The 12,052-nt window shown below is 43.9% G+C and overlaps 1 protein-coding gene across 1 annotated transcript in view; it reads right to left on the reverse strand.

Moving 5' to 3' along the window:
* The window catches only part of PARP12 (poly(ADP-ribose) polymerase family member 12), a 40,118-nt gene that overhangs the window by 3,358 nt on the left and 24,708 nt on the right, over positions 1 to 12,052 (reverse strand). The window contains exons 7-10 of the mRNA XM_015135044.3: positions 10,512 to 10,653; positions 7,162 to 7,258; positions 1,561 to 1,636; positions 182 to 312 (exon numbers count right to left, since the gene is read on the reverse strand). Of these exons, the coding sequence (XP_014990530.1) occupies positions 182 to 312; positions 1,561 to 1,636; positions 7,162 to 7,258; positions 10,512 to 10,653 (446 nt within the window). The remainder of the gene's footprint in view (positions 1 to 181; positions 313 to 1,560; positions 1,637 to 7,161; positions 7,259 to 10,511; positions 10,654 to 12,052) is intronic.

Consider the following 12,052-nt stretch of genomic DNA (forward strand, 5'->3'; position numbering starts at 1 on the left):
ACAGTGGGATGTGCTACCACACTGCCCTGGGGGAGCGGATGACGGACAGCAGACACACAGCTCCCAGCACACGGCAGCCCTGTCGCTCTGCTTTTCCTGGAAACCCGGGCCACATGTGGCAATCAGCCAGCAGTGTGAAGGGACAAAGCCACCAGCCCACCAACAGCGAGCCCCAACGCACCACTGGTAGACTTCCCAGAGGGCCAGGTTCTGTACTCGCTCAATCTTCTGAACAAAGTAGAAAGGCAGCGTGCGGTTAAAGAGGTTCCAGACCTTCTGATACTCTTCCGAGGAAGAACTAAGGGTGATCTTCTGCAAGAGGTAAATGTTTTTAATGCATTATCGTCAACGTGCAGAATATAAATCAGTCCCTTCCCAAGGCTTCTTGTAAACATTAGAACTGCAGAAGCACAAATGCCCAGACAGCAGCAACCACACTCCCACCTCCCTGATGACATGGTCTCTCCAGGCACAGGAGACAATCAGTCCTCACGAAACTTCGTTGATAGGTTCTTGGAAACTGCAATTTTAAGTAAAACAACAAACTGCATGCCATAGGAACTTAACTCTTATGTCAGTTAGCATATGGGAAATTGGTTTCATCAGACAATATGTTGTTTCACTTTGAGTCAGTTTCCAAGAACCTACTGATGACGTTGAGGATTTACTATGTTTGCAATTGTAGTCACTTTGCTCCTTATCACTGTGAAACCAATCTAAAGGACAGACATGTAATGCTTAAGCCACCATCCTGGGTATCCCCTGGATGTCCCTGCTCTTCTATTTTTTGTCCCACACAGGCCAAAGACACAGGTTGGATTACATGGTCCAAGGACCACAGAGTTGTTGTCTAGACAAAAGTGTTGAACCCCTTCAGGTTCTCAGCACTTCTTGCCTGCACTGTTGGCATCTGTATGTGCCTTGTACAAGCTCAGTAAGTCCTCCCAGGACAGAGACCATCATGTTGTAAAGCTGAGTTGCACAGTGCTCCGCGGCCAGCCAGCCGGCAGACGTCAGCCCAGGTGCCTCACGCAGACAGGCACCATCAGATGTGAGTCTGCGTACTCTCCTGCACTCAGCACAGCTCCCACTGGTCAGAGCCCCTCAACAAGCTGCCGAACTCACTGTCCATTCTCCTGTCTGCTAGTCGTGAATGTCTTCCCTCCTGACAGTAACCCCCTCCAAATGTCCATCAGACTCAGGTCCTCCCCAGGCTTCTCTTCCTTCTCTCGCTTAGTAAAATTGGTATTTATTGGTTAAGCCCAGCCCAAAAGCTCCTTATTTCTGCCCTTTCTAGCAAATTTCACAGCTCATCCTCCTCCCTCCATAAGGCAACCCCTCCCCTCAGAGCCACAACCATCTCCTGGGCAGTGAAAAAACAAAACCCTCTGCAAAAAAAAAAAAACAAAAACAAAAAGCCCACATCTGTCACTGCCCTCCTGCCCCAATTAGCCCCAGCCTTACAGCTTCTTCAGTGTTGAGGAATAGCACAGTCTGTTCACACATACCCACCTCTACAGAACACGTTCCTGTTCAACCCCAGGCACACGTGTCCCCTACCTGAAAGCCTGGGTCTGGCAGGGCAGAGGAGTCCCAATAGTCTGGGATGCTCTTCGGGCCTGGAAACTTGGTATTGCTACAAAAATGTAAACAAAAACACGTAGACATTTTATTCTTACACAAAGCAAATCTACCATAGGTGGTCTCTGCTAGCCAATATCACCAGTCTTCAGTCTCAGCGTATCATATTTTAAGAGCAGGTAGAAGGCAAGGAAGAATGTTAACATAATACTCACAACATGAGAGCACTTTTATCTTTGCCTATGTAGCCAAACAGTCCTGAGAGATCTATTTCTCGCCTGTGTCCCAACTACCACACAAAAGGGACAAAAGGGATGGAGTATGTGGTTAAAACAGTATACACAGGGCCATAAACCTTTATCCACAATTCTGAAATTCTAAGAGCTCTAAAGACATTTTTTTAAGGCCTCAATGAGGTATAATTGACATTTAAAAACTGTTTTTATACAGCTCAGGAAAACCAGGAGAAAAAATGAAATAAAACATTTTTTAAAAAACCTAAGTGACATCAAAACTCATGTGGCAATAGAAATTTGACTGAAGTTAGTAAGAGGCCATTGTGGTCTGTATCTATCCTTCTTAAACTGACTATGCATATTCTTTACTGCAGAAATACTAATGTGCTAAAATATAAAGTGTCACGTGATACAAGCATCACATTATCTTTCTAAAAATAAATAAATAAAAGCGGTTCAAAAGACATATGGCTCAAGGGTTCAGGAACAAGGACTGTGAAACTATAATTACAAATCATTCCTATTAAATTTCAGAATACACTGTTCTTTCTAAATAGATCTACCTTCTGTTTCTGCTGGCATGAAACATATACCTTCATCCTGAGCCTCAAAGCACTCCCACAAATAACTTTCCTTGGAAAATGGCACAGTTCAAAAATAACTAAGCAAGGTCCTACCAGCAGCAAGAATCAGTCAAAAACAGACCCACAAAGACTTATGATGCTGAAATTATCAGACAGATTAAAAACAATTATTCCTCCTAGGTTTAAAGAAAAAAAAAAAGACAAACTTTAAAAACATATGTAAAGAACAGAAAACTATAAAAAGACCTGGAAGATCTAAAAAAGAACCAAATAGAACTTACAGAAATTATAAGTACAATCCTTAATAATAAAAGTGCAGTGGACAGGCTTAACAGCAGATTAGACCAGCTGGAGGGAGAATCAGTAAGCTGAAAGATATGTGAAATGCAATTGTCCAGAATGTGACCCACAGCAACAAGGAAATGGAAAATGCAGGAAGGAAGTTGAGACATGGAGAACAGTGAGAACTGGAATATAATCAGAACCTAAGTGAAGCTCTAGGAGAGGAGAGAGAAGACAGTGGAGGCGATTTTCAAAGAGAACTGACGAGACGCACCAATCCGCAGCTTAAGAAGCGCGAAGAATCTCAGCCATGATAAATAAAAAGCACATACCTAGACACACTTTAGTGAGGATGCATAACTCCAAGACAAACAGAAGTTCTTAAAGGTAGCCAAAGGAAAAAAGAGTGATTACTGCCAAAGAAGCACCTGTTAGACCAACAGGCAATTTCTCAAAAGCAACAATGGAAGCCAGAATACAGCAGAGTGGTCATCACCAATGATCCGAGAGAAAATCCCTACAACCCGAAATTCTATACCCAGTGAAAATTTCCTTCAAGAATGAGAGCAAAATAAATACATACTGGCTGGGCGCGGTGGCCCACACCTGTAATCCCAGCACTTTGGGAGGCCAAGGTGGGCAGATCACTTGAGATCAGGAGTTCAAGACCAGCCTGACCAACATAATGAAACCCCATCTCCACTAAAAATATAAAAATTAGCCAGGCATGGTGGCGCACGCCAGTAGTCCAAGCTACTCAGGAGGCTGAGACAGGAAAATCACTTGAACTCAAGAGGCGGAGGTTGCAGTGAGCCAAGATCATGCCAGTGCACTCTGGCCTGGGCGACAGAGTATAACTCCATCTCAAAATAAATAAGTATATACATACATATTCAGACAAACCAAAAACAGAGTTTTCAACAAATCTTCATCAAAGGCAGGCTTGTCCATCTGCAGCCCGCAGGCTGCATGTGACCCAGGACAGCCTTGAATGCGGCCCAACACAAATCTGTAAACTTTCTTAAAACATCATGTGATTTTTTTGTGATTTTTTTTTTTTAGCTCAACTATCGTTAGTGTTAGTCTATTTTATGTGTGGCCCAATTCTTTTTCTTCTAATGTGGCCCGGGGAAGCCAAAAGATTGTACATCCCTGATCTAAGGTAATCTGAAAGGACAAAGTGGTAAAAATGTGATTACATTTAATGAAACTTTCAGAGTACAAAATAACAGTGCCTCTTGAGGTTTAAAAACAGTTGAGAGGAAGGCAAATGGAAGAAAAGACAGGAGGATAAAGACAATGATTTACTTGTATGTAAGTGAAGAACATGTAGTTTCTACCATAGCCTTTAAAATACATATATACACAAAAAAAGGTAAGAAAAGAAAAAATAAGACCCAATGACATGAATGAAACATTTTCATGGAGGATGGGCAACATGGTGAGACCCTGTCTCTACAAAAAATAAAAAAAATTAGCTGGGCATGGTAGGGCATGCCTGTGGTCCCAGCTACTTGGGAGGCTGAGGTGGGAGGACTGCTTGAGCCCAGGAGGTGGAAGGTGCAGTGAGCCGTGATCACACCACTGCATTCCATCCTGGGTGACAGAGTGAGATCCTGTCTCGTAAGTAAATAAATAAATAAATAAATTTTACATGACATTCCTGTATTATAACTTCTGAATATGGGCATTACGTTTTGACTCCATTAATTGTGTAAATAGAAAAGTTGTTTCTGAAAGTGATCTACCCTCAGCTTCCCAGTTGGCCATGCAGGCCCAAGCAGACTTGCTGCTGCAGTTAATGACAACCAGCTGCTGGCACATGGGTCAGAGAGAAGAACTGAACTCTTCATCTGTGTGAACAGTGTGTGACACTCCGCTTACAGGAGACCCCAAATCACTCAGATCTTAGTCTGAATCACTTTTAGTTTGGACATTTGGCATCTTCTTGTGGACCCCTGAAAACTAAATTAGAATGACAACAAGAGAGATCTACTCTCAGAAAGCAGAGAGACTTTTCCAAACCTTGTCTAAGGTGGGCTTTGTATAGGAAAAGAATAAAAAATGACTTCCAGAAATAGGAGGGTCATAATCAACCAAAACTCTAAGTCCAGAATCAGTAAGAGACTGATACATTTAACTAGAATGATAAGAAATATATCTTTATGGTAAAATACTTCATAGGCAAAGTCAAAAGGCAAACAACAAACTAAGAGAAAATATTTGCCATTTACATAACAAAACGAAGGCAAATCTCCCTAATAGATAAAAGGCTCTTGAAATTTAAGAAAAATATCAGAAAGTTGATAGAAAAATGAATAAAAGACCAACAGTCCACAGAAAAAGAAGCAAAAATGGCACTTACATGTTAGAAATAATATTCAACCTCACTCCTAAGAGAAAGCAAACTCAAGTCCACTGACCCATCTTTTACCCCTGAGAACTACAGAAGCTCAAGAGCCTGACAACTCACTCTGAGGCATCTCATGCATCCTAGTGGGTGTGCATAATGATTCAGGCCATGGAAAGGAACTTGGCTTACTTTCTAGGACTCTGATCTAACAGGATACCTCCAAAATTTGTAGGTTTTTTTAATTAAAAAAAAAAAAATAGAGACAGGGTCTCACTATGTTGCCCAGGTTGGTCTCAGACTCCTGGGCTCAAGCGATCCTTCCATCTTGGCCTCCCAAAGTGCTGGGATTATAGGTGTGCACCACTGCACCAGGCCATACCTCCAAAATTTGAAACAGCACATACATCAAATGGTTCATCACGGCATTATATTTTGTAATAGCAAAAGACTGAAAACAACACAAACATCCATGAAAAGGGGACATATTAAGTAAACTATGGTACATACATATTAAGGAGAACAGGAAAGAAGAAACAGATTGAGGAAGTTAATGAACTGAAACAAAGTGATTATTAGGATCTATTTTTAAGTGAAAAAAAAGGGTATAAAACAGTATAGATAGCATGTTCCCTTTCATGCAAGAAGAGAAGAAAATACTTCCATATGTGTGTATGCAAATGCTTATTTTTGCAAAGAGAAACATGAAAAAGAAAAACCAGAAACTAATGTTACCCACAGTGGGAACAGGGCAGAGATAACAGGGAGAACGTTACAGACTACAGAGAATACCATTTTATATAGGTTTGACTTTTAATCACGTAAAGGTTTTTTACACAGTCAAAAACAATAATAATAATTATTTTTGAGACAGGGTCTCACTCTGTCACCCAGGCTGGAGTGCAGTGGTGGGATCTCGGCACACTACAGCCTCGACCTCCCCGGGCTCAGACATCCCTCCCATCTCAGCCTCCTGAGTAGCTGGGACTACAGGAGCACAGGCTGGTCTCAAACTCATGGGCTCAAGCAATCTATCCGCCTCAGCCTCTCGAAGTGTTGGGATTACAGGTGTGAGTCACTGCACCCAACACAAAACTAAATTTTAATTTAAAAAGGAAAAAGTAAGGCACATTCCCAGGAAATTACTTTGTTAGGTCTGACTCACAAGGCAATTTCGTGGACTGATAATACCTTTCTCCTCTATCTTGTACCAAACTCTTTTAAAAATTACCTTTGCATGCTTTACAAAAGAACCAAAAGAGACATTGTCAGTTCTCCATGAAATAGACACGAGCCAGACCTCTCAGGCCAACAGCAGGTGCAGCCAGCTACCAGCAACACTGCCTAAAATCCCAGCACTGGCTGTGGCAAGCCCAAACTGTATGGGCACTGTGGTCCCTCTCCACCATGCAAGCCACCTTCCTCCAATATGTGGCTGTGTGGTTTGGAGAACACTGACCCCTCCCTCTCAGTTCCATTCCCATCCCACCTCCCCAAGCCTAAAATAACACCAGTGGTTGAGATGGGGTCTGATCAGTGCAAAGCACAAGAATTTCCCCTCATCTGGTATAACAGGTTTCTCTCCTCCCTTCTAGGGGCTCAAAGGCCACAGGCTAACCTGGTGGCTCCTGGCAGCCATCTTGGGACTGAAAGAAACTCACCCTGATGAAGCTCGCCCATTAGTGACTGCAATATCTGTCTTTAGAGTTTTGGTATTCTGAGATATTCAAATACTGAAATACATAGGTTTTTATTGGTGTAATTCCATCATTATTTCATTATTTCAACATTAAAAAAATTCAAGTCTATGACTCAATGATTCCATGGAAAAGACCAACGGATGGGTTGGCTTCAAGTCTAGACTCGCCTTCAGAGTCCGTCTTTTCCAGGGAATCATCGCGGATCACAACAGGCAGCCTTCTAATTATGCATCACAAAGCTTCAACCCACAGGGTAATTCTCACTCTGGTCCAACTAGTAGAAGACAAACGATAAGAGTGCGAGAGCACCTCGCTGTACAAGCCAATGAGTGCCCGCGTGCTGTCTGAGGCAGGTTTTCTGTCGCCGCTGCAGAGCACACCCCAGCTGATTACATCCTAAGTACCAAGCCCCCTCCACTGCAACCTACCAGGTTTGCAAGGTCGTCACATCCTGGGGAGACACATATTTGGGTCTGCGGCAAACCTTTTTAGTTGTGCCATAGACCAGGTTTTTCTGAATGAATGCTGAAAAAAAACATAACCAGTGAAAAAATATATATATACATATACATACACACAGGATGGCAATGTTTTATAAACACAAATTAGACAGATTTGAAAGCTTACCCAAATGTGTAAAGCCCAGAATCAGTCTGTTAAAAATAAGGCAATTTTACACATTTCAAATATTCATAAAGAAAATAGGTATCCTTAGGAGACTGGGTTTAATGAATAGAGGAATGATTAGTAATTGACATATCAATTATACACGAGTGCTTTTAAATTGTTCCTTCCAATCTTGTTTAAACCATTATTTTGCTTGGCAATTTTTCCCAGCTTGGATATTAAAAAAAGGCCTCAGCCAAGCCTGAGACCAAACTACCACATCTTGAGTTAGTGGGACTGGAGAGTTAACGTAAGTTTTATGACTTTGTTTTAGTTAAACTATGACAGTATTCATCAACCTTTCTAAACCAATAATATCTTTAATAAACACATTTCTTGCTTCCCCACCCTCAAGAATCCCATATTCATACTGAGGATTTGGGGTTGGGGGAACTGGCCCCTCAAGTGGAAAAATAAATACCTAGAAGGGTTTGTCATGTCTCTGCCTGCCAAGAAAACCCTCTCAAGTCTTACTTCCTTTCTTTTTTATTTATTTATTTTATTTTTTTAAGAGATGGGGTCTTGTGCTTTGTTGCCCAAGTAGACCTTGAACTCACCGGCTCAAGTAATCCTCCCACCTCAGCCTCCCAAGTAGCTGGAACTACAGGTGTGTGACACCATGCCCAGCTAATTTTATTTTCACTTACAAAACATTTTAATATTAAAAATTATAGATGTCCAAAATTAGCCTTACTGCACTTGAGCATAAACTGTATGGTTATCCAAGTGTGTGCCTCTTAGGTTGCAGCCGAGATGGTCACCATTCCTGGAGGGCCACCCACATTCTCATTCAGAGCCCATGATCCAGATGCAGCAACCATGACCCCTTCTGGTACCCACCACTCAGCCGCCCATCAAGACCATTCTCACTGGCATATTTAAATGGGTGTTACTGGCCTACTGGCCCTCTGCGATGAATCTTAAATGGCTTTCACTGGTGAAATTAAAAGTGAGCCAAGATATGTGGACGGGCTAAATGTGTCAGACACATTCCCTACCCTTCTACGGACACAGTAAAGTGAGGCCTTTTCCCTAACTTGCCCTTCCAGAGGATACCCTAGGCTACAGCCTGTCTTTGGGGGATTCTGCCCCGTCTGACACCACCTAACAGGATGCTAGAATTCTGCCTCTGGAATACTGCCATTTGCCTTGAGTGAATCATTTATGACAAGAGTCCCTAAAAGGGCAGAACTGAATCATCCCTAAACCTTCAGAACAACTCACTTGGGCTATTTTGTGTGTGTTTTAAGTGCACTTGCTTCCTAATGTGTGTGGCAGTCTGCTTTGAGACTTGCTTTATACTCAGTAGTGAAGTTGTAGGGGAAGAAGCCAATTCATCTCAAGCTTCTTTTGTGGATACTGTTAGAAGAAGAGCGGGAAGGAGAAGAGGGGAAAGGAGGAGGGGGAGGGGAAGAAGGGAGAGGAGGGGGAGGAGAGGGAGAAGGGGGAGAAGGGGGAGGAGAAAGAAGAAGAGGAAGAAGATGAATTGTCCCCACTCAAAGGGCTTCAGTCAGTCTGCAGGAACTATCAACTGCACGTGTGTGCTCTTTCCCATCCCTATCATGAGGTTCTGTTATGTCCCCAGGGTGTGGCCTAGGTTGGGAATGATAAAGGTGGTATCTGACATTTCTGATATATCTGTTTTGATATTTTCCAGATATTTAAAAGAAATATTCCAGACTGCTGTCAGCAGCAGTTAGATGTGTGCTTTCCACACAGTCCCGACCTCTAGGGCAGTCCTGATTTGATTAACTTCTATGTTCTCACTGTCCCCTTTCATGCACTGGTGTGTGTCAGGCTATGGAAAGCAAACCAGACCACATGTGGCTGGCACTATCCAGCAGAGCAGAGGCAGTTCGCACTCTAGAGGAGAACTTCTCTGTAAGGGCATGTTAAGGGGGCAGTGATTTACCCTAAGCAAAACCACAAGTGCCACAAAAACAGAAGCAAAACCAAGGCCAGAAACAGACAGCCAAAGTGGTTTCAGGATAATTCACCAGACACTTTGCTATACTCCACATAGAATAAAGGTCTACAAAAATAAAGAAAACCATAACCCGTGTTTAAAGGAAGGCCCACTTACTCCCTTATAAAATGCTGAACATTCAGAAGGACTCGGAGTTTAAAATGTGAAATACAGGCAAAACAGAACTGAATAAAGCGGGACCAATACACTCATGTGGAAATGGCTTAAGAGAAACTACAGCAAAATTAAAACTGAAAAAAAATTCTCACAAATCAGCTGCTTGGAGGAACTGGCCAAAGGGTGGCCTATTTCTGTCTGTAAGGCAACCAGGAAGAAACATTTCAGCCCCAGCCTCAGGACACCATGAGTGCATGAAAATCTGCTTCCCAGGGACTTTTAATTACTGTGTGTCCTATCATCCATTAAATCCATCAACTCCAAAGTTGCCTACAGAAAAGATGGCAACAGGCTGGGCGCGGTGGCTCACGCCTGAAATCCCAGCACATTGGGAAGCTGAGGGGTGTAGATCACTTGAGGACAGGAATTCAAGACTAGCCTGGCCAACATGATAAAACCCTGTCTCTACTAAAAATACAAAAAATTAGCCAGGTGTGGTGGCTCATGCCTGTAAGTACTCGGGAGGCTGAAGCACAAGAATCACTTGAACCCAGGAGGCAGAGGTTGCAGTAAGCCGAGATCACGCCATTGCACTCCAGCCTGGGTGACAGAGCGAGACTCTGTCTCAAAAAAAAAGATGACAGCAGCACTGCTGCAGCAGGGAGTGAAAAGGCAGACACTGCACAACGGAGCTCCTCGGACACCTGTCAGGGACTCAAGCTAGTCCTTGGGCACAGCAGGACAACCACCCTGCATGCATACTGACCCTGCTTGTCCTCCACACTTGGGGCTCCTGCCCCTCCTGGGGTCCATTCTCCTCACACTCTCGATGCAGCTCTTCCTCCACTGCACAGGGCCAGTGTCATCTGTCTCCAGGTCTGTCTCCCCTTCTACACAGGCATACCTTGCTTTTCTTTCCTGTACCTACCCGGGCCCCCAGTATGTGCACATGGCTTCTCCAGGGTTAAGGTGTAGGGACAGAGCCAACACAGGTAGGCTCTGCTGGGCGAGGGCAGGGGCACAGGATACCTTTGAAATCTAACTCGTAGTTGTGCTTTCCGGCCTGGAACTTCAAGGTGGCTGCCTGGCCGTCAGACCCCGGTGTGCAGTAGGCCAGGTAGGCCTTCTCCACGTCGCTACTGCTGACAGTGGTCACAGGGTGCGCTGTGCCCTGCGATGGAAAGCCAGACACTTTATGAAGGCAAGAAACTGCGTGATGAGGAAAGACGCTGGTGGCACCCAAGCCACATTTCAGAGATGCTCACGGCGGACAGTCCTATGGTGGGGAAGAGGGAGGCCAGGGAGCATGGTATGGCAGGAGAGAGAGGCACAGAACAGAGGCAACATGACTCTCTCCTGAAGCTGCCCTAGCAAAAACAAGGCAGTAAATATGGGTCCTGCTGAGCAGGATGACAGGGATGGGCGCAATGGAGAGGAAGGCACTCAAGTCACCTAGGACAGAGGACGCGACAGCCACTCAAATGCCAGCAGAACAGCAACAGTGACTTCTCAAGTGCTGCTTGACTGGACAGCACAAGCCAGGCTGCTCTTAGCCGTCTATTCATGTTCCAACCATCCTTTAATCAGAGCTCGGTCCTCTTCCTAGAGGTTTTGTTTTTCTGGTCCCTAGGAGCTTTCATCTATTTTTTTAATTATCCATTTCAATCCCTATTCTTCCACAATTACCTACAGGAAATCTCATAGCTTGGGATGGACTGAGTTTGAATTCTGGCTCCCAAACCTGCTGGCTCTGTAACTTTGGCCAGTTATTTTAACCTCCCTGAGCCTCCGTTATCTCAAGCTTATAATATGAATAACAGTACTTAGGCCACATTCATCCCTTTACACAACAGGACCGTATCATCCTCACAGGGCTGGAGAAACCATTTAAATAAGGCATGCAGAGCACTTAGCACAGTGCCCAGAACAAAACATACTCAACAAATGTTACTATTATCCTCACTGTTCTTATTAAATTTGACATTACATTGACAACTAAAATTAAAGTTATTGAACCTATAGCCAACTAACTCCCTCTGTCCCTGTCAATTTTCCTGCTCCCCCTACTGCTACCATCCTAGTCCTCCTAGGTCACAAGCTTCAGGTGTTATTAACAGAATAATGAGTGAGACAAGATTCACCCATGCCTCTGGGCAACCGAGTCCAGCAATGGAGGAGGGGAACAAAGAGTACGCAGATGTTTCAAAGCCTCAAGCACAAGGTCCCACACAGGTCTCACAGGTGCTCTAGATGCTGAGAGGGGTAACTAAGAATGACCAAGGAAGGGTGAGGCCCAGCAAAGGTTTCTTGGAAGAAAAAGACACCTGAGTCAAGGCCCAAGCCCGAGGGATGACAATGAGTTGGCCCACGAGAACCACGAAGGGCGGGTGTTACAAGGTATAATGGTTTGCAAAGCAGCCTCCTAGTTTACAGTCTCATAGTGGTGCCTAAGTTTCTCTGAACTCTGTCCTCCTTCAAAACTAAGCCACTAAACTAGAGTCAGGGAGGAAGAGGACGTGATATAAAAATCCCTTTCGGACAACAAGGGGAAAGGAAAAGAAAACAATCCC

This window comes from Macaca mulatta, chromosome 3, assembly GCF_049350105.2.
Source record: "Macaca mulatta isolate MMU2019108-1 chromosome 3, T2T-MMU8v2.0, whole genome shotgun sequence".
Taxonomy (NCBI): domain Eukaryota; kingdom Metazoa; phylum Chordata; class Mammalia; order Primates; family Cercopithecidae; genus Macaca; species Macaca mulatta.